This window comes from Anastrepha obliqua, chromosome 2 (assembly GCF_027943255.1).
Source record: "Anastrepha obliqua isolate idAnaObli1 chromosome 2, idAnaObli1_1.0, whole genome shotgun sequence".
Taxonomy (NCBI): Eukaryota; Metazoa; Arthropoda; class Insecta; order Diptera; family Tephritidae; genus Anastrepha; species Anastrepha obliqua.
The window spans coordinates 64,954,598-64,978,660 of record NC_072893.1 but is presented as its reverse complement, the minus strand read 5'-3'; the positions used below and the strand labels follow the sequence as shown (position 1 = coordinate 64,978,660).

The following is a 24,063-nucleotide window of genomic DNA, read 5'->3' as shown; positions in this document are numbered from 1 at the left end:
GAGCTTTTTCATGGCAGAAATACACTCGGAGGTTTGCCATTGCCTGCCGAGGGGCAACCGCTATTAGAAAAATATTTTTTATTAATTTTGCTTTCAACGAGATTCGAACCAACGACCTCTCTGTGAATTCCGAATGGTAATCACACACCAACCCATTCGGCTACGGCGGCCGCAGTGTAATATAATTGAAATTATTTAAAACTTGTATAATAATAAATAATACATATAAATTTGTTGGATTTTTCTATATTTCGATTTCTAGTCGCTTCACGGCTAACCACGCTTGCTAAAATCCATCTTGTTTTTAATATTATGTCCTGGGGAATACTCGCGCTGGGATTCCAAGGCGTACAAATTTAAAAATTATGCCGCTCCTTCAAAATAAGATCAGTCAAAACATAGACTTTCAGTTCATTAGAAAATGAAGCGCTTTCAATTTTCTAATTTTCCAAATTTTGCATAGAGTGGTTGTTCGCTCTCCAAGGTGTATGATTCTATGACTTATAGCACAAGAACAAACTCCCTCTTGCTTTTTGGCGCAGTAGTCGCCTAAGCGAGTTTAGATGAATTCACCAAATCGCGTCAGTCGTTACTTTCACGTGCTAACCGGCGTTAAAACCAAGTGAAGCTAAGTCTGTCTCCGCTTGGTTCTTTCAAGGAGAAGAAAGCCTTCCTCTTTCTGTGTTATCATCCTCAAACATCGTATCGAATATTTACAAAGCTGTAGCGTTTGTATCCATTCGCACAAAATAACATATGCAGCGGAGCCGCTGAATCTTAACTCTCTTTTCTGTACTCATTTTTGCGTACATCTTATGGGGTTTATCATTTCATCTTCTACCAGCTTCGATATCCTCCGTCGCCAAGGCGCAAAGATCCTCCGCAGAATCTTCCTCTCGAACACTCGAAGGGCTGTCGCAACAGGCGTTGCTATCGTCTATGCTTCTGCGTCATACGATCAGGAGTACACAAGAAGATACTTAGAAACTGTGATTTCGGTTCGTCGAGAGAGGACTTTACTTCTCAATTGCAGAATTAGTGCAAAATAGCACTTGTTGGTAAAAGCGATCATCCGTTGGATTTCAAGACCGAGGTTGTTATCGTTGTTGACAATGGTTCCTGAGTAAAAGAAGTTTTCAATTTTTCCAAATTTATAACTGCCAACAGTGATGAGGTCACCAAAGGGAGCATACGTTGAATTCTTGTGTGATGACAAGATATTCTTTGCTTTGTCCTCGCCATGTCTGAAACCTCGTTGGGTATCAAGCAGCTCAGAGAGGTTGTTTCCAATTCTGATGGGGCTGGTGCTCAAAGTAATTTTGCTCAGCTGTATTAGTTTTGCAGGGACGAATACAGACATCGCGGCATATAGGTAACTAATTTTCCTGCTATCGCAGGCAGCTCTGAAGTCGACAAAGAGTTGGCTTATGTCGAATTTCTATCTTTCCTCAGCGAGTTCCCAAAATCTGCAACCCATTTTGCACCTAGTCCCATCTTAACGAGAAGGTATCCTAACTCGTAGTATCCGGTTAGTTAAACAGTGCTCTTACTGACTCCAGATTACCTCAACTGTTTAGATTTTAGAAATTCTTCATAAACTCTGCAAGAAGGGGTAGCAAACCTCTTGGATCGATTTTCCTCTTTAACTTAAGCCAGTGGACGGTGCACAGCGAAAGCTCCCAACTTCATCAACGTTTTACATGCCTTAAGTGCACCCACAGAAAGATTTTGGGTGGTTGTCGCAATCAGACCTTTCGTTGTGTTCAAGCCCCTCATTCCACAGAACTAACTACAATGAGTTCCCAATTGGATCAGATGAGTTTTGCAGTCAATTACGATCACTACGGTAATTTTGAGCGAGTTCAAGGGTATTGAATCCAGGAATTTTTGTTTGAGCCCGATCGAACTTGGTACGGAATGGTTGCTAGCGTGAATATTTTTATTACCATTACATTTCATTACTATTAGTGTTCGGTGAGATATTTGTTGGTCATATGTGGCCTCTATAGACTCTATTCCGTGATTAAGAACGTAACTTCTCCCTTTATAATTTAATATGAATTTTACTATGGGTAAAGGATTTCCCGGTGCCTCCCATAACCGAATGGATGGTGCGTGACTATGATTCGGAAGTGCGTAGCTTCGTTTTTTCTAAAGCTCCTCACAAAAAACCATTTGTCGTTCGGAGTCGGCTTAAAACTGTAGGACCCTTCATTTGTTGAACAACATCAAAACGCACGCTACAAATAGGAGGAGGGATCGGTCAAAAACCTAGCAGAAGTGTACACGCTAATTATTTATTTATTTATTTAAAGGAGTTTTCGAAAAACTATTAGTTTTTTCACGAAATTTCCAAGGATTCTTGCGTCTTGTTTCGTCTTGTTTTGGCTTAGAGCAGCAGTTAGGCAACTACGGCATTGCTTCTCTAACAGCTTCACAACGCAAACTCAAAAGTTTTATAGAGTTTAACCAAAATGTTACCGGAATTTTGCTACTTAGCTTTGAGACAGCATGCCAGCGCTCCTCATGAAATTCCCAGCTTAATACCATATTGAACGACCAAGTTTTACCAAGAAGTTATGGCATATATAAAAAGTGTGTACTCTTGCGGATAATCAACATTGAACTCCAGTTTGTTCAGAGTTCGTCTCTTGACGGAACAAAATTTCAGGAGCCTTCGAAGGGGCAATGGTGGAGTTTAATGATGTTTTTGGCAAGCTACTTCAACACACCGCTGCTTGAAGTCCAGATGGCATCCTCATACCAGCCGGTTATAGCGGCACAGCAATCGATTTTTTTCTAATTTTTTTTCTTTTAATAAACCAATTGTACATTGTTACTAGGATTCTCAACTACTGCCTAAGCCAAGAACAGTAATGCCCCATAAGAAATTTTTACGAAGTCATAATTTTTGGTTTATTGGGCATGAAATGGAGCGTGTAAAGTTCATTTTGTCTGCGCTGCGCTAAATTGTGCGTAGAATTGCGTGTTACTGGCTCTTTAGATTTGTTATTTCTTTTTTTACTTTATTTCATTGCATGCAACTTTCAAAACCAGTTGGCCAAGTGGCCGCAATTTTCGTGCATACTCGTGTATTTGAAGGTATTTTTCTTTGAATATGTATTTTTTTTTCACTACCACTAATAAATTGGCTAGTTTCGTCATATGTAGGTTTTTTTCTTTTAATAAAGTCGACTAGTATTAATAATTATTAGTTTGAGGTGGTTAATTAGAATAAAGATTGATTGCAAGCCGGTCAGTTCATTAATTAAAGCTTGATAAATTTTTTAGCATTGAAATCTGGATTACACAAATTAGCTCTTTTAGCTATGGCAGAAGATTGTCGAAAAAAAGCTATCAGTTAAATAATAGGCATATGGGGAATTACACTTGCGTGTTTCTGTAGCGTTCAAATCTAATTTGTGTGTTCATCATAAAGGTCAATTTGAGCTTCGGATTTTCAAAATAAAGATAAACCTTTTTTTTTACCAATTGAGAGTAAGCCTTGGCCAGTGTATATCTATTGCCGCTGTCAACTTAATTCATTTTAGATTTTAAAAAAATATGTTCCTGTGCTTATGAACGCTGCGCTGCTTAGGGTTTTCGCGTCATCGGCATTTAAAATTTGTAGGGATGTGAACTTCCATTCTTTACTACTACTCGTATAACGAACAAAATTAATACTCTACAAGGCTCTCATCATGCCCGTCCTAACGTATGGCGCAGCAGCTTGGACGATGACATCATCCGATGAAGCGATGCTTGGAGTGTTTGAGAGAAAGATTCTGCGTAAGATTTTTGGAGCTTTGCACGTTGGCAACGGCGAATATCGCAGGCGATGGAACGATGAGCTGTATGAGCTTTACGACGACATAGACATAGCGCAGCGAATAAAGATCCAGCGGCTACATTGGCTTGGTCATGTCGTCCGAATGTATAGAAACGCTCCGGCTTTGAAAGTATTCGATGCGGTACCAGCTGGTGGTAGCAGAGGAAGAGGAAGGCCTTCTCTGCATTGGAAAGATCAGGTGGAGAAGGTGTGATCAGGTATGTCCAATTGGACACGCAAATTAAGAAGAAGAGAAGAACTTCCATTCTTCTCTGAAAATATCGGCGCCAATTTTTGCTAAGATCTGGGACTTCTACTGCAAAAAAGCTTGCCTGTTTATCTACTTCGCTAAACCACATAAGCACACCCCTGGCAACCGTGGATTTCTGCTTAATAGTCAAGTTTCCGCCACCTACGATCTCTTCCTTTAGTCGAACTGAACCGCGACGCTCTTACTCAATTGAGCCGACATCTGAGAACCCACGGCTACACTCTCAAATACTTCAATGCCGATCAGACAGATAAGTGCTGTAATTCTATAAAATGGGTGGACATTCGGCGGTCCGATTTAAATTCTCCTCTAATGACCTCGGTCAGGGTTGTAAGTCTTGATACAGGACTTTGTGGAATGAGCCAGCTTTTGACTCAAGAGAAAGTATTACATTGCTGATAATTTTATGGGCTATGATAAAGAGTGCTGGTTTCCGCATAATTTTTTCTTTGTACCTGCAATTTTTCTGCCCATCATTATTTGAATTCGTTCTAGTTCTTCCCCCTGGCTAGACAGGGGACGCTGAAGATGGTTTCATTGAAAAAAGGAGAGATTGGGGTTCGCTTGAGAACCGGTGGGCTGTTACAGGAAAGATGGGACTCGCGTCAACTCAGCGAGGGCTGTGCTAGTGCGCAAACTTGCAAAGTCGCGACATCCTTCAGGTAGATCGGGAGCAGTCGAGGGAACTTCTAAGGCATAAAGCAACGAAAATCCAAATTGATTGGGCAATCTTTATTACATTTGTGTAGAACCATTCATGACATTTATTAATTACATAAATATAATCCCTTTCAAATGTTGGCCGCAACTGCTTTTTAATTCGGACATCCCTAAACACCAATTTTGAATAACTCGCTGGAGGACTTCGGTCGGTATCTCGTGAATAACTTTACTAATGTTGGCTTCCAATGTTACAATGGAAACTGGTTTATCCACAAAACTTTTAGACCTTACATACCCTCACAAATAAAAGTCCAAAGGTCTGGTATCACACGATCTTGGTGGCGTGATCTGTCAAAAAAACCCTATCCAACCAATCTGATCACTCTTTATTAACTACTTCTAAAACATATAGTGGGATAAATAAAAATATATTTTAAGTGGATGTGTCGGTTATTGGACAAACTACAGATACAAAATTATTATTATTATTAAACAATAAAAACCTAAACAAAACAACTTTTGATAAGCAATAAAATATTAAAAATTTCAGAAATATTAGAAAAATATTTGTGAGGAGTTACTCCACACTTTTTACTCCGAGCACGAATTATCTATTAGCTTAGCTTAGTTTTGTTCTTAAGAATCATATTCCTGAGTATTTTCTTTACAAATTTTGTAAATCTTTAGTGACCATTTTTGTTTAAAATGCTTTGGCTAAAATTTGTAAGTAGATATACATATGAGGCAGCCGAAATAGTCAAAATTATGCAAAAACACGCCGCCATACTCGCTTTCATCAAAGTATGTAATTTTTATTACAAAAGTCATGTAAAGAATTTTTCTGTGCGAATAGTCGCTACGATACATTCCAGCCGGTGTAGCTCGCGCCTAAACTACAACGCAGATGTGAAGGCTCATGCGGGTAGTTCACTATGAAAGGCAACTAGACTGGCAGCCTGATAGGCAGTCAGTCAGTCAATTGCTGCACGCTGGCGGCTCGGTATGTGTGTCAAGTGAGTATTTAAGGCTTAAGCTTTGTATAGACCTCAACCAAGCAAATACTTCAGCGACTGTATTAAAGGTGTGATATGAAAACAAAGCAACAACAACAGCAACATTACAGCTCACTAAGTGATTTTTATTCTGTTACAGACAGGCTGTTTGTTTTTCAGCAACATAACATACATAGCAGCATATGCGTGCATAAACGCACATGTATGTAAATATGTAATTAAATAAACAGGGTTCTTCAAGGTTGAGTTTCTTTTCACATTCCAATGGCGGCTTGCAATTTACAAAAATTAGTGAGACTTCGCGCGAGAAGCGTATAAAAATTTGTCATTAAAATCCACTAAGAAAAAGTGGATCTGCGAAAATTCGAAATTTTCGAAAATCTTGGACTAGTTTTCAGTGGTTTTATTTAAACCATTTTTTTTTCAACTCAGTTGCGAATAGGACAGCTAAAAAATAGCATCAAACGCGAACTTGAAAAACCCTGTATGTTTGCGTAAAGTGGCATGGCATATGCTTTTGTTGTTGTGATTTTTGTCACTGGTTATTTTAGCTTGTACAAATATTCGTTTAACTAATTTTTAACATATTGCTGATAGTCGACAAAGCGATTACAAGCTTATATAGATACGCATATGTAAGCGCATATGCAAATATAAGGCTTTCAGAAGTAAATATGCAATTACAAGTGACAAGTAAAAGTGGCAATGCTGCCACACTGTGAAACTTGTCTCGTGCACGCTCGTAAGCTACTTAGTTTCATACATTTTTTTGGAAAAGAAAGTTTCTTCTGGCAGATATTTACATACAAATACACATATATGCAACAACAAAAAAATACAAAAACATAAAAAAAGATATATATACTTCTACATGTATGTATGCATGTGTGAGTCGCTAAGTGCTGCCTTCAGTCATGTTGCTAATCCATTGGCATTGACATTGAGTCTGTTTGCTATCCTTTTGTTTGTAATCAGCAATTGTGTTTGATGCCGATATACATATGTATGTATGTACAGGCACACACATACATAAATATACACATAAATACGTCACAGCAGCATTTGAATGTCATTATCACAATCAATGCCAAATTATCTGTGGCAGACACCTGCAACAGGCGTGCATTTGCTTAAGAGCCTGAACTTGACTGCGGTAAGCACTTCATGTTTGCCATGGCACCGTTGTGGCAACATAACAATATCATCTAAGAGTGCAGATGACTACTTACATACATATGTATTTATATGTTTGCACAAACAAAAAAAGTACCCAAATATGTGTGGATGTTTGTAAAATTAATCCACTGTGAAATTTAAAGCCTTTAGTCAAGGTTATGGGAGGGCAGGCCAATGTGTGCTTATTGACAAGTTTTTACCGCAAAGAGGAGATATTCGTACAAGTATACATATGTACATGTATGTATGTATGTACATGAACAATACATGCATGTATGTAAGTATGCTGAAAAAAAAGCTCATGTTGCAACAAAGTGGTGAATATTGATAAATCATAATTACGAATGCATGCATAAATAGCATGGCATTTAACAACTGCGAATTCCCATAATCATTAAAGCCATCATAATCATAGTTGCTTCATGCAAAAGGTTTATATTTCATTTTGACCTCAACCGTCAGTAATCTTCCCAGGCAGTTTTTTTGTTTGCCCCTTTAAATCTCGTTATCTCGAACCTCAACTACTAATCTGTTTTGTGTTTATTCGTATACTTTTTTGCACAATATGTAATAATTGTTTGCACATACTTGTGTATGTAACCACGTACGTGTGTATGTGTATATGCGCATATGAATACTACAAATTATACTTAATTGCATGCTTGTTAATTTTGTACTCACTTCAAAAGCTGAGGGTTATCATTTCGGCATACAGTTTATCAAGAAAGTGCTTTTATAAGTGGAAACAATTTTTTTACGCTAAATAAATAAGTAACTGACCGGTTGAAATTTTATTTGATTTTAGCAATCGTTACAACAGCTTAGGGTAATTGAAATGACTTGGCATAGAAAAAATATTAGCGATAATGAGTAATAGTCTATTTTCATCTAGCATTTGCAGTTCACATTTGACTACCGTAATGCAGCACATTTAAATGCGCAGATATACATATATGTACATTAGGGCGGGTCGATCTAAAAATAGCTCATTGCTCTGTGAAAATCGTATTCTAGGGATCAAAATAAGAACTTTGCCCCAATTTGGGTCAAACGAAAAATCCCACTTTGACCCATTTAGAGTGCTCCAATCGAGTCCAAATGTATGACCGACCCCCACTAACTTTGGACGCCCGATCCCCCATGCCAGTGGCACACCCCCTGGAACTCCCCTGGGGGGTTCCCCATACAATCATTTCAAAATATCACCATTTTTGGCCTTTACATGAGAAAACAAACTAAAAAGTTCGACCCAAATTGGGGGACATCAGAATTCGTTTTAGAGGTATGGTTCCTTCGGCAAAGTTTCTTATTTTGATCCCTAGAATATGATTTTCACAGAGCAATGGGCGATTTTTTGCCTCCCCACAAATCGACCCGACCTAATATACATGTACATGCATGAAATCGTTGTGCCCTCAAAGTGCGTTAACTCGCATTCAGATTTATGTTAACTCATCTACTGCTGGCCTAACAGAAATGTTAAGTGAACAGTGGTAGACATATTACAAATGGTGCGCCATATTTCAATAGGTGCGCTTCAACTTTTTTCCAATAGGGAGGGCGAACGACGCAATATTTTTTATTTTTCGCTTGTCATTTGTAAACTTCATTAGTATACATTTCATCATGGAACCCTACACACTTGAGCAACGTTTGCAAATCATTGAATTTTATTACAAAAATGCGTGTTCTGTTAAGAAAGTTTAAAGTCGAAAAATCATCTTCAGTGATGAAGCTCTCTTTTGGCTCAATGGCTTTGTCAACAAGCAAAATATGCGTTCCTGGGCAGAAAGCAATCCACACGTGATTCATGAGGCACCGTTGCATCCCGAAAAAATCACTGTTTGGTGCGGTTTACAAGCCGGCGGCGTAATTGGCCAATATTTTTTCGTTGACGAGAACGATCGCCACGTTACTGTGAATGGAAATCGATACCGCGACACGATAAACGATTATTTTTGGCCACAATTGAATGGTATGGACTTAGACGACAAGTGGTTTCAACAAGACGGGCCACAAGCCACACAGCACACGCTACAATTGATTTGTTGAAGAGTAAGTTCGATGAGCGCATTATTTCCAGAAATGGACCGGTCGAATGGCCGCCGCGCTCGTGTGATTTGACGCCTCTAGACTATTTTCTTTGGGGTTATGTGAAGTCATTGGTCTACAGTAACAAACCGGGGACGATTTGTGAGCTCAGATCCAATATTGAACGCGAAATTGCTGGAATTTCGGCCGATTTATGCAAAAGAGTGATCGAAAATTGGATTCAACGATTGGACTTCGTAAAACGTGCACGCGGTGGTCATGCAAAAGAAATCGAATTTCATACTTAAATGTATATGTTCAAACTCGATAATAAAAAAAAGTTAGTTAAAAAAGTCAAACCGTTTGTGTTTCATTCAAAAAAAAAAAGTTGAAGCGCTCTTACTGAAAAACGCTTTATAATATATTTTAAAAGCAGTCAAACAGTCTATGTTAGCCTAAAATCAATGTTATTTTAGCAGTAATAGCCGTCTACATATGTAAATATTTTTTGCAAGTGATTTGAAACGCAACTAGAACCTTACGAGTATGCACACAAAACAAAATATACACCACAGGAAAAAATTATAAGATCAGCTAAATTTCTTATATTTTTATATTCAGTTTAGGCCTAACAATTTATATTTTTAGTAATTAAACACTTCATGATAAATGGTTTAAAAATTTCCTGATTTTCATGAAACTTAAGTTAATTATTAAGAAAAGAAAAATTGAACGAAAAAGATATAAGACCAATGTTGTTATATTTAAAATAAAATTTGTAATTTGTGTTGGATCCTCCTTTCATTGTAACTTGTTGATATGACATCGATTTGACTAAGTTTTTTTTTTTTAATTTTTGATGAATTTTTGAGAATTCGACATCGCTTTTCTAGGGATTTTAGCACTATCAAGCCCATATATTTTCGATTGTGCTGAGGTCAAGGCTGCATCCAGGCCAAACTGAAATTGGTATTTTTCTGCTGTGGAAAACTCTTTTGTTGTTCTGGAAACATGAACGACTGCGCTGTCATGCTAGAAAATCCACTCCTCATCGAGACTATCTTCAAACAAAGTAATGAGAAATTCTATATACTTGACACTATTCATTTTTGTGGATATGAAACGTATAGGCGTTTGGCCTTTGACGCTAATGGCTTCACAAGCCATGACAGAACCCACTCCGAAATGACGAGCATTTCACTTCTACTTTTTCTTCCGTTTATCATGCCAATACATATGGGAATCATCTGGTTCGTCCAGATTGATTATCTTCCCAAAATCGGTATTTTTCTGGCCTGTTTGTACGTGTGGTTGGATTAGATTAGATTTGTGGGGGGTTGGACAAGCCCAAGCACTCAGTCAGGAGACCATTAGTACAAATGTAGTAATACACCCGGATAGAATTCAGTAGAAAGAATAGGAAAGATAAAATGTGGGTGGTAAGACGGAAAAAATATTTTGCCGTCACTCTTCCACATATCTCTCGCATTCATTGATGAAGCTTAATAGATCCGGAAGAGGAAGAGTATGAACTTTATCCATACTCAGTATATCGCAACCCAATATCCTAAGTCTGATTCTGGAAAACGCCCGACAGCTACAGAGAAAGAGCTCTGCAGTGGCGTCATCCTCAAGACAGGATATTCATATCGGGCTGTCGACGACCCCCATGGTAGCTATATGCATGATTACACCCACCAGTAGTCTCAGGTCCTTTCTGCTGAGTTTTAGGGGAACGATCACTATTTTCCTGTTTGTCATAAAGCATTTGGCTACTCTGCACGAGTTCAACCCAAACCAACGTCCTCTATGGGTAGACTTCATGAAGTCGTCAATCTATAGTTGAAGCGATGCAGAATTGACACTTAGTCGTGTGGCTAACTTAGGTTTAGATACTCGTTTTACACATTCCAGACTTGAAACCGATTGTAAAATTTGTTGCTCAAGAATGTGTTTAATATCAGCAGGGCTACTTGATTTATTTACAGCTAAACGTTTCATTTCTCGAATATCTCTAGCGCAGTTTTGGTTTTCTGCCACTTCTCTTGGTGCATCCGTCTTTTTTCTTTCGTATGAAAGTAAGGCAAAACCACAGCTTTGCCTCTTTTTAATTTTGAAGTTTTCTCTCGCATATTAAGGTCTCCTCCTCCCCATGCTAAAATTTGTCCCTGCTCAAATTGAGACAAATCTTTCCCGCGCGGCTTATTTTTATTTCTATACCAAAACAACTACATAAATATGAGAACGAGATGAACCGATCAAAAACTCGTATAATGTAATAATTTTAACGTAATAACTTATAAGTACATTGCACACATTTAAATTAAAGGGAAACGCTTTTGCTTTTATATTATATTTTATTTCGTTTTGCACATAACCAGAATTTGCGTGTAACTAAAATACCAGCGATAAAAGGGGAATAATTTCCCCCATGAGATGCCGAACAATCCATGCCATACAAAGAACGAAACGTGGGACATCTTTCTATTATTGCTTTAGTAGATATTTTCCTAATCGTCTTGGTCTCATAATTTTTTCGTCCGGTGTATACGATAGGTATTTGAACTTTTTTCTTACATTTTTCTATTTTGATTTTGCTTAATATATCAAGAAAATTTTGGCAAAATGTTAAGTCGACCCGCGAAGTACTTCAGCGTCTATTGCTCCTTTGAATTTTTTAGTGTTCAAAACTTTAAGGCGTTTTTCTAAAACCTTTTATTTTTGAAGTCCGTGTACGCCTCTACTCAAGAGCTTGACGATTCGTTTCGAAATTTGGCGCACTACTTCTGCATACAGTCACTCACAGCATATTTGATACAGATACGATTTTTTGTAAACTGCTCCGTAGTTTTATTGCTCGGAAAGATAAAGTTTATTTTTTCAATTATATGTAAACCCACTTCACAGTCGGTCTTATTTTTTATCAAAAATGATTTGAATTTGTTGCATGTTTGTTGTTGTCATTAGTAATACGTAAAAAGAGTGTCACTTACCCACATTTTCAATTGTAAATTGCTTTCAGTTTAATTTCAAGGGTCATTCCCTAGAATGGCAATATTTTATGAGTAATACTTGCCTCGTTTGATTGCCCTTGTATATGTATGTATGAGTGTATGTGTGGCTGGGTGTGTGTGTGTGTATGCAAATATGATTATGCGTATGGCTGCTATATTGCGGTTGCTTTATTGTCAAGTTCAATTCTCAATACACTGTGAAAAAATTTTGATAATAATTTAAGTTAGCAAATATAGCTAACGGCTTCAGGGTGCTTTCCAAATGAAAAATATTAAAAAAATGAAAAGTCTTATTAAGAACTCTATTAAATGAGGAGGTTTGAACTAACTTAACTATTTTAACATCTTATTCGGCCGCCGCATCGAAATTAGATATTGCGCCATTACCATTCGAAATAATAAATGATAGAAAAAGTTTTTTTTAATAGCGGGGCGGCAGTAAATGACAAACCTTCGAGTGTATTTCTACCGTGAAAGATTTGATCCTTGATCCTATAAGGTTACGCAAGTCTAGGTTAGATTGAAGCGGCTATCTTGAGGGACACACTAAAGCTCATAGCCCATTGTGATGCCGCGTGGGGAACTTCTCCTTATCTCTCCCCAAAACCATTGTGTGCTTTTCACAAATTCCTGAATATCCCAAATTTTTGTAGAACAGAGATCTTCCATTCATGAAAAAAGTGTCTACCTAAAATAGTAAACCTACGTCTGGATAGAGTAGGACATGGGCGCAGAAGCTGCGTGATCGTCGCTTCCTCTTCCTCATCTAGACAGCTTCTGCAAAAGTCATGTGTTTGCACGCCCATCCTCTGAGCGTGTCTGCCCATTAGGCAGTGACCACTTTCTAACTGAAATCAATGTTCTCAAACTTTGCTTATTTTGCCTTAGCAAAGATTCTGTGCGTTTATCCTTGAGAATCGACCACAATTGTCGGGAGATTCTGCAGGTGGGTTTGCTATGCCATCTTGCATTCGCTGCTCTTACGATTTCCTCAAAGGTAAGTAGTTTACATGTTTGTAAGGATATGTATATGGCATTGCCTGTGTACTCATCGGCCAATTTGGTGCTGGGTCTCGATAGTTCATCGGCTATGCAGTTACCCTCAATGTCGCAATGGCCAGGAACCCATGTTACCATTAGACGAAATGACTCAGCCATCTCGTTGAGAGATGTGCGGCATTTCATGGCCTGTAGCCTCGAATTTTTTTCTCTAAATCTACCTAGCAATTTTCTCTAGATCCACCTTAGCAATGAAACGGACTGCTCTTATAAGTTTCGACCCTTCGCCATGCCTTGAGTGAATGTGAAATGATCTTAACTTTAGCTTAAAAGTATTTTTTATAATGAAATCCGCTCTTCAAATCCCTTATTTTTACAGTGTTAATTACAATAAATATAAAATAGAAAAAAGTACTTTTGCAATTCAATACCTCTGTGATGAAAATAGTTTAACTGCAAAAGGTTACCATAGAAAATTGTTCTTTTTTCGAGAATAATGATGCGCTGAGATGAGATCATTGACTCATTCCACCGCATTGGCATTTATACGATTTCTTTGGTGAATGCATAAATTTATTGAAGACAGCTTCGCGTACATAGCTTTCCATAGGCACTTAATACACACTTACATAAGCACTTAAGTAAATACCGATTTTACCTCTGTAGCTAACACCTATATTGGCACTTATGTATGTATGCATGTGTGTGTATTTAGTTACATACTTGTCATTTTCATTTACTTTAAGTACTTAAATAAAAATTCAAGTTGTAAAAATGCTCATCTGCATTAATCGCTTTCCAGTTAACTGCCTTGTCGCCTGTCGTCTGGCTTCACCGTAGACGATCGTTTACCGACACCTTCGCCTTGTTATTGTTGTTATTTTCATTGTAATGCATAAAAGAATCCCGTAAATTTTTGTGGCAGCCAATTGGACAGATATAAGGGATCGCCATTCTGATAACTCCGACTGTTGTTTGGCTCGAGTATATTTTCATACGAATATGTAACACTTTGCGAACAGTTTCTTATGGAGAAGCCTCTCAGCGTACGATATTCCGCGAACCTTTCTCACATCTCAAGGCAAATACAGAGTTCCCGCAATATGCAAAATCGCGGCTGAACGTCAAAACAGCCGCACTTAGTAGCTGCGACTTTGTGTCATGTCTACATCTCCTTAACCGTAACCTTCGCCCTTGAATATTCGATACGAGTATCAGTTAAATATAACTTTTGAAAAAGATTATTTAAGTTAATTATAGTATCAACTAGATTTAAACCAGTATCCATATTCGCATTCGTAGGTACTCAATCCTGGCAAATTCCTCTTTGGTCATTTCTTCAAATAAGAGTATCCGCTGAGTTTCGGGTTTAGATATACAGTCATTTCGTCTGTCACGTGCTCTATCATTATGGCGCAAAATTAATCATCAATCATATTCAATTTTGTTTTCAAATAACTCTTTACTAAATAAATAAATAAAGAAAAAAAAAAGAATTTGGTTGACGGAATTCTTTATTTTGACTTGGCCACCCTCCATTGCTTATTCGTTTCTATACTACAGCTGTCTAGTTCATAAGCGTCAAATATGACTGACGTACGACGCCATTTGCAAAAATTATAAATCTTCCGATATGTATAATGCTAGAGCTACTAGCTCAATATTAAAAAACAATATTCAGATAAAACTCTGAAGCAAATCTTTGGGTTCAGGAGCTATAAAAAAATATAATTTCAAATTTTATTCGCATACAAAATGCATCTAACAAAACAAAAACGAACACTGCTCAAGTATATAGCACCTATGGGAGTAGTGGTAGCGCAACAGAAATGAGAATAGTAGCGGTAGCTGGAGTGCGGATGAATAATTTTTCAAGTAGCGCTCTGACCGACTCCAAGTGTTTTGCTACTACTAAAACTACAGAGAGCACTGAACATTTTTTACTACTCCTCTGAGCTACTATCAGTAACGAAACGTAGCTTGTAGCGGGGCGAAACAGCTGATTCCGCATTTTGCGCTACCTGCTCCACTACTCATCTGTTCAAGTTCGGAGTAGTAGCGAGAGTAGGGTAAAGATTTCATTGGCATTGCTTCTACGAAGTAGTTAATGCAAACCCTGATTATATTAGATTAGTGGGGGGTTGGACAAGTTCAAGACAAGTATTTGGTTCAATTGTTTGTTCAATTCTATCATATTCTAGCCGTTCAATATGAAATGGTTGATTTGCCCGTTCCGAAGTAAAATGCTAAGGAATGATATGAAGAAATATTTATTTAAAAAAAAAATGTACTTCCATATCCATCATGATTCAATGATAGAACGTTTGCTCAGTAAGCAGCTTTCTCGTTCTTTCTTGACAAATCGGCTCCCTTAGCAAGGCACTGGGTTGCTAGCTCTAGAAATTTTGAGTAAAAGTGGAGGAAAAGTAAAATTTGTTGAAAAAACATTTCAGTTTTAGAATCAGACCATTATACGAGCAACAACTCGCTAAGGAGTTTTCAACGGTATGACATAAAATACATACCGCTTAAGTGAGAACATAATAGAGTACTTGACGCGATTCGAGAGCGATGAGTAGAGAATTTACAAAGCTTTATTTCTTATGATGTGGTGATTTAGACGGAATTCATATTTTGCAAAGCGCTAGCATTTCCCAAAGAGTTACAACAAGGGGACTAATTAAGGAGTCGCGACGTGATCGGTAACATTGCATACTTCATTATAAAAAAGTTGGGGTTGACGGAACTTGTTTCCAATGAGCCCACCTTCCCTTGGATGGATGAAGTGTCCAGAGGAGGTTTAGCAAAACGCAGTACCAGCATGAAAAAGCTCCTCATAAAAAACCATCTGCCGAAAACGGCTTAAAACTTTGAGTACTTCCATTTGTGGAACAATAACAAGACGCGTGCTAAAAATAGGAGGAGGATCTCGGCCAAACACCTAACAGAATTGTACGTGCCAATTATTTATTTCTTCTTAACAAAATACTTTCATATTGGCGAAGCTTCGCAACTTCGCGATCGGTTTTAAATTTAATAATTAATTCACAAAATAAAATCTGCGATTAGGTGAAATATTGTCTTGTTTTAATATTAGACTTGGCAATTTCCGCTAATAACTTCTTTTGTATCATTATTCACATTAAAATATTATTTAAAATTTATTTTTTAAGCCGTTCGCAGTTTGTTTCCATTTAAGCAAGAAAATACTTATTTGCTTCCATTTTTACCAAAAAAAGATTTAATTTGTTCCACTTTATTCACCTTCTTACATACAACCTTTTGTAAGGGAGTGTCAAAAGTCGAATGCCACCAGTGAACAAACTTTTTCAAGTATTTCACTACAAATCTTCGATCATGCATTGAGGCCATATTCTCTCCATTTCGAAAGCACTTGTTGCTGGATGGTGTTGCCGAAAGTCTTGAAAAGGTGGAACTGAATTAAGTACTTCGGGTCGATTTTGCGAAATATTCACCGTCAAGTTCAATTAACTTTGAAATGGTGAATCGATTTGGCTTTGTCGTACCATCGGATGGTACGGTAATTTCCCTTAAACTGTCGAACATTTTTCTATGAATCTGAAGTTCACGCTTCGTTGTCCAGGCTCCTTTTGAAGATTATAATTTCCGAAATTAGCTCTGAATCTTATTTAACCAACAGCGTAATCTGCCCTTTCATAATCCAAAGAACCCATAATTTCTCTACTTGCTTCTGTTACGAAAACATTTTTTTTAAATTGAAACAAGGGAAGTACCCACAAATTTGAACCCTTTGAGGACGGAGCCGGTCGACGGGCAAGCGTCGCGGAGGACTAGGGGTATTGGAGTGTGCGTAATGAAAATAAATACGTTGAATGTTATAAAACCTAAGGCTTTATTTAATACAAGGAACATTTTTCATAAAATTAAACATTAATTATAAACAGACAAATTGAAAAAAAAGAAGTTTGGTTTTGGATTTATGTAAACGTTTTATATTCCGGCATTATGTGGTATCGTTCAAATTGACAAAGTAATGTCGCCATCTTCCGTCTTATCAGATTCAAAGCAATATTCGTCAGAACTGTCACTATCTAACGTATCATCTCAAGATCGCTTAGCCATCGTGCGTAGGATAAAATATAATATATGTATAATATATAAAAAGCCTGCTGGTTCCTCTGGCAGAGACCCTGAGAGACTGAATCGAAGAAATTACTCTACCGTCGTCTCACATTATAAGGAAGATAGGACTTCATCGCTAATGGCCCCTAATGTCTTTGAATGAAAACGTGACTCCTTTACTATCCCTATGCATATCTTATCGCTCAGAACGACAGGCGTCGCGAGCCTTACAACTACGAACTAATTTGGGCGGCTAAGTGCCGGCACTCAACCCCAAAGGGTTAATAGTACAAAAGACAAATACGGAGTTAAGTTTAGGCATCGCTATTAAATGATGTGAAAAATGGGCATTTCATATTGAGCAACCTAAAAGGTTTTGCATACAATAACTAACTCTCTATTTCATCAATATTTATGATATTTGCATTTGCAGTTGAGTACTTATAATATAATATGTATGTATTTTTATTTTGTACTTCCCCCTGGCAATTTGTGTATACCTTAAATACCTATCTATTAAAATAGTAGAGAATTATTACAACCGCACTAAATATCAATTTCCATATTTTATCTTTAATTGCAGTTTCTCCGAAAGTGCTGACACGGTGCGCAAAATCTTTAACTGAATTAAAAAAAAAATTAACTTTAAAACCAATATAAACTCATATAAAAAACTTCTGTAAAAACACAGCGGAAATGGCCGAACGACGTGGTACAAAAGCTTTGGAGTTATGGTGCCGACGTATGACGGAGGGTTACCCGGGTGTCAAAATCGATAATATGACCACATCATGGCGAGATGGTTTGGCATTTTGCGCTATGATACATCATTTCCGCCCAGATCTAATGTAAGTTTAATGCAAACACATTTTAATATAATAAATAAAACACAAAATTTTATGGTTTAGCGCTTGATTGAACAGTCAAATATCTGCCATTATATCACGAAAAATTTGCATGTGAAAGCAACAACAAAATTATCGAGCAAAATTCGCCGCTCGCGAGCATGGTTATACCTCATTCAACTCGTATAACTCACTGTCGTACAAACAAATGTAATTCTGGCGCTGCCAAGATATGTTTCTTAATACCAGTTGATTCATCTATTCGCCGCTAGTTAACGCTTGGCGAAAAAAAGAGGCCTAATATGTGCTGGTTCCATAATTTTGTAGGGGAGTATGTTTAGACCCATCCTCGTACGCAGACATCGTAGTTTAGCAATTCGCTTCAAGCTTCTGAGATTTTGTGATTTTTTTTCATAGCAACAAAGCAACTTGCTTTACATTTTCTGAATAAAAATACATGGAAAAATAAATACGAAAACCTGTATTCTTACAAAGAGAAGAATTATTGATTTTTATTTTTATTTTGAGCAGTTCCTTTGAAACTAGAGTAAGTTATTAAAGAGTTTCAGCTTATAAATAGTTAAACAAATTGCGTTTAAAATACATAAAATCTATAATTTAAAACTCATGTCAGCTCCAATTTAACGACTGAACGATTAGAGTATTGAAGTTAGAAAGGTATCAAAGATACAAACTTTGTCCCGGTTTGAATTGGCTTAATAAGATTAGGTATTGACAAAATAATAACGGGCAGTCAGTAGTTTACAATAGTATAGCAAACACGTGGGTTGTCTTTTATGTTTGCGCCCGATAATGAAAACACAGTAACCCCAAAACAAACAGCTTCTTCAGGTGTTGAGTAACGTTGGCCTCGCATTTTATTTAGGCGTTAAATGAGGACTGTAAGGCAGATGACCCATTAATTCGATCTTTTGAGTGCTCAAATAGTCTCTCTTGTGTGAGCCGATACGTGAGAGTTCTAATTGTATTGGTGAAAGATGATTCCTCTTCGGCGGTGGGTTTAGGTTGTGTACCACACATAATTAAGTTTTAAGTTTCTCTAGTCTTAGAGTTGATATGATAGAAATATGAGCAGATTTACCGAAAAAATTGCTGTCATTTGCTTTGAGGTGCTTCTTCCGCAAACAATTTTTGTTGGATGAAGCTCGTCTTGAAAAACCTATAATGTAAATTGCTGTTTTATGCACGGCTGTTATGCATAGATCCAAGATTCATCACCTGTAACGACGTGCTTTGAACCATCGCGGCTCAATTTCCTCAAAACTTCTTAACGCCAATTGACACGAGTCCTTCTTTGAGGACACACCTCGATATCAAAAGATAGGTGTCGTGCTTCAACGCCAAGTCGAAGTAAGATGAACGATGAGCTTCTCTCTCCATATTTCGCCTCGAAAATCGTAATAATTCATCGCACGAAAATTCCTGCGAGTTAATTCCAATTTTTGGGCGAGGTGAATTTTTCAACTCACTGCAATAATAAAACGAAAAAATAAAATCCTTATATGTAAATTTATGCTAAAAAATACCAAACTTTTCGATAAAAATACCGAACTACAGCTCAACACACGTAGTGTTGCTGAGGCTCAAAATATAAAGGGCAACCCTCGTATATAATATTTAGCATATATTAGTATACTTAAACACATCAGCAGACAATAAACTATACAAGCGAACTACAAATATTTACCCAGCAAGAAATCGCCTAAAGACGATGTGACAGACTACTAATGGACTTGAAATCTTTACTAAAAATTTCGAACTTTTAATTCCTTCCATGAATTCGTTTCATAAATCTTAGATGCTCTGCGGTATTATAGAATATGCCAATACACTCTTGTAGTTTTCTATGCTCATAATTACCGCGTATTGCAGATGCTCGAGCTGCAGATTGTCCGAGTTGCTCTCTAAAATAGTCTCCGCAAAATGAGCTGCATCTACTTATACAGTTCAATAACACAACTCTGAGCTCAATTCCCTTGTTAAAATTGCCTGCACATCGGATCGGATCCAAATGTGATAGTTTTCTTAGATTAATGTTGAATTATCGGATTATTATCGACTCTTCGACTACCGGTTTACCCCGTTCCCGCCGGCGACCGAATTTATTGTTCTCGGCAACTGGCGGCTCTGTAACTCCAAGATTGTTTTATCGGACGCTCAGTGAGAGATGCCGACTATGCCTGCGTTAGATGTAAACTATTTCTCTCCTTTTTGCTCAGAAAACAGTTACCAACACTCTCAGAAAACCGTCCGATGAGACAATTGCGTATGTACCACAATGGTACAAGCCGTCCAATGGGACAGGCCTCAATGTGCCACAAGTGGTACATGCCGGCGGGAACGTGTTACGGCAACTGGAAAACTAGTTCCTAAGAGCGATCTCTTGCATTCTCTCTAGCACAATTGCGTTTGCAACAATGTGGCTTTAATAAGCTGCTTATTGTGTCCCGATGTCGTCTCGCTACCGAATTTCCTTCTAAGCTATTTTTTCTTGCTTTTGGAAGGCTTAAGAAAAAATAAAAAAAATAATGTTCTTACATCTTGTTAATAGTCTCTGCCGGCTCTTATTTAAGGAGCTACCCATTGGCGTAAGCTGCAGAGAGCGGAGGAAAAATACGGTGATGTAGCTTTGCGAGCTATCTCACGTACTTTGAGGTATCCGGAGGAAAGTGTGATTGTACCTGTATAGATTAAAATCTTCTATACCCAGCTGGTTAGGTTAACTAATTATAGGTCAAATTAAGGTGGCTGCCGTACGCCACAATGTTGTAGAGACTCACTTTTGGTATGTTGCTTAACTTCGTACTTTCCTTAACTTCGCCTTTTTCTTAGCTTCTCGTGCAGGTTAATGTCCCCGAAAGCACTCAATGAAGCGCCTTATGTTTGCCGAGTTCAAATTCGTCAAGTATATGAAGAAATAAGTAGTAGTTACGTCAAAAATAGAAACAGGGAAGAGTTAGACAGCGCATACAATTTCTATTTCCACCTCCTCACTGCAGTTAGGATAAAAATTGTTTAAGGGCAATCCCATTTTATTTTTGTACATCCTTATTACACAGTATTCACTTCTAACTCCAAGCATTGGCGATATGGAAAAACTATCGAGGAGTATTAGCGACTTAAATATATTTTGATTTGCTTAGATACTTTACAAGCAGGTTTCATGACTCAACTTTAATTCGCCCTTTTAATGAGAGTCAGTCCAAACCAGTACTTGCGAGAGGAATGTGGAACTCAGCCGAGCTGAGTTTATCGGGTATTTTTCGGTCCCTTTCCTTGCAAACTCTTGCGCTCTTGTAAACTCCTGTAACCAGTAGCCTATAGATCGCTTATGGTATAAGCGTGGCCAGCTCGTTCAAAGCTTTTCTATATTCAGTTGCACACTTCGTTTCACTTCGATTATTGAATTGCTAGTTCTTATTGCGTTTCCACAGCACCAGCTCATAGCTTCTACTGAGTGAGGAGTTAGTATTCAAGATATCATCTATTATTGTATCATCTCAACACTTTTCACAAGGTACAGTTGTTGGATTGACAAATGGATTCTAGTCTCTCTCCAAATTCACTTCACAATAAAAAATGTTCCAAATAGCGGAAATAAGTTTTATTTCTGAAAAGATCAGATTTTGTCTGCAGGGTACCTCTATTTGCATGCATAAAATTGTAAAAAAATATAAACCTACTTCCAGCAGTGACAAAATTTGTCTAAAGGTCAAAGAACCCCTGTTCGCTAAAGAACAAACACGCGCATAAACATGCACTCACGCAATCACAACCGAGTTGACAGCACGCAATGCATACGAAATTAGTGGTTAGAAAGGCTTTTGAAATAAAAATCACTATGTGTGAGCCCACATGTGGGGAAAAAGTAGTAGTGTTTGTTTTTTTTTTGCTTTTTTTTTAATAGCCGTACGAGCGGCCTTATGAGTGTCGCATCAAGATAGGAGTAGCAGAAGCTTTAGTTGTTTAATTCCACTATTTGTCTATTTGTATGTGATTTGACAACAAAAGCCGGTAGACGAGTTGCCGGCAGCTATATCCAAAACAATAATAATTATAATAACAACACTGGTACCAGTTTTTATTACAAAGACTCCTTATTTTGCCGTTTTTTTGTTTTGTAGCGGCATTTTCCAACTGTCATAAAAATACAAAAAGTCGAGTTTTGTTTGGGTTTTTGTACGGCATACACACACACGTACGTACGTACATACGAGTTGAAAGTCGGGTGTAACTTTTTGAACGTTTTTGTTTTACTGCTTAGGATTATAGCTCAAGAACATGTTCTTCTCTAGGTCACATCATACAAATTGCATACAAAACAAACAAAAAAGTAGGAAACTGTCTTTGCTGTCTTTTGGGAATTTAAATGCCTATGAAGTGTGTGCCCGAATATTCAGTACCCATTGGCTCAACTATAAAATGGGTACCTCCACGATTTTAAAATTCTAAAACAAGGGATATAGAGATGTATACTCGTATAGGGCAATATAGATAAAGTACATTTTAAAAATTAAAAAATTCTTAAATAAATCAGTACAAAATTTAGAAAAACTGTATAAAAAATTAAATATTAAAAAATTCGACTTTTAAATGCTCTTTTTAATATTTAAAACAATTAAAAAAAAGAAGGTATATATATATATGCATATATAGTATAGTGCAATATAGATAAAGAATCTTTTGAATATTGAAAATTTCTGAAAAATAAATTTTACAAAATTTATAGAAAAATTTTAAAAAATTTAAATAAGAAATAACTATATTGCCAAAAGGCCCATTCTTAAAAAAATTTTAATATTGAAAATTTAATTTTTAAATGCTCCTTTTCTTAAAAAACAGAGTAGAAAAATTTGATGAAAAAAAACATTTAAAAAATTAAAAAAGAGATGTATACACCGACATTTATAGTGCAATATAGATAAAGAATGCTTTGAATATTGCAAAATTCTAAAACAAAATTACTACGAAATTTAGAAATATTTTTAAAAATTGAAATAAAAAATAAATGGTAATACCAAAAGGATCATTCATATAAAAAAATTCAAATATTCAAAACTATGATTATTAAATGCTCTTTTTCTCCAAAACCATTTATTTACAAACATTCTATGAAAAAAATATTCTTAAGAACATTAAACATTGAAAACTTCTATGAAACATTTTTTTTTTATTTAAAAACACTGAAAAAAGAGTTTGTAAAGAAATGCGTTTAAATTAAAACAAATTTTTTCTAAAAAAATGTTTTAAAAATTTGAAAAAGGAATAAATATAGCACAAAATGGACATTTTAAATATTGAAAAACTTATAAAAAAATTGCAATTGGTGCAAGTATATAAAAAAAAATTTAAGCTTTTAAAATATTTGAAGGGTGCGCCATCTTTTATGTCGGTATGTAAACGCTGAATAACTTTTTCATTTACCAAACGATGCATGTTTTCGATACGTCAATTCAGTACAATTTCAACCATGGATCGCTGTACACCGAAACAACGCGCTGTAATAGTGACGCTATGCATCGAAAATAGTCGTTCTATTGTTCGAACTATATCGCAAAAAGTATCGCGGCAAACAGACACCGTCTGACAATACTATTCGTCGTTTGGTGTCGAGTTTTTTTGAGCACGGGACAGTAAGAGAACGCCAACATGTCGTTCATCAACGACCAAGACGTTCCAATGAACTTGTTGAGCAGTGAGGCATAGCGTCGCCCAGGAGCCAAAAATTGAATTTCTGCAACGAAAATTCTCAGGACGTCTAGTGTCAAAAAGAGGCAACATCGACTGGCCCCCAGATCACCTGACTTAACCCCCTCAGGCCTCTTTTTGTGGGATTATCTGAAAAGTAAGGTTTACGCCAACAAGCCGCAGACTATTGACCAGCTTAAGGCAAACATTCGTGCGAAATCGACGCTATAAAACCCGAAATGCTTGACAAGGTGATGACAAACGCAGAAAAAAGATCGTAGTTTGTGATTGCTAATAAAGGTGGCCACTTGATGTATATTGTATTCAAAAAATAGTTTTAATAAATTTTAAATAATCAAACCAGATAAAAATACCTCACTTATACAAAGTTTAGCAAGAAAATTATTGA

The 24,063-nt window shown here is 36.9% G+C and overlaps 1 protein-coding gene across 3 annotated transcripts in view; it reads left to right on the top strand.

Moving 5' to 3' along the window:
• Positions 1–24,063, top strand: part of LOC129239531 (MICAL-like protein 1) — a 234,199-nt gene that overhangs the window by 75,183 nt on the left and 134,953 nt on the right. For all 3 annotated transcript variants that reach the window (XM_054875078.1, XM_054875077.1, XM_054875079.1), the window contains exon 3: positions 17,684–17,948. In XM_054875078.1, coding sequence (XP_054731053.1) covers positions 17,797–17,948 — 152 coding nt within the window. In that variant the 5' untranslated portion in view covers positions 17,684–17,796. The remainder of the gene's footprint in view (positions 1–17,683; positions 17,949–24,063) is intronic.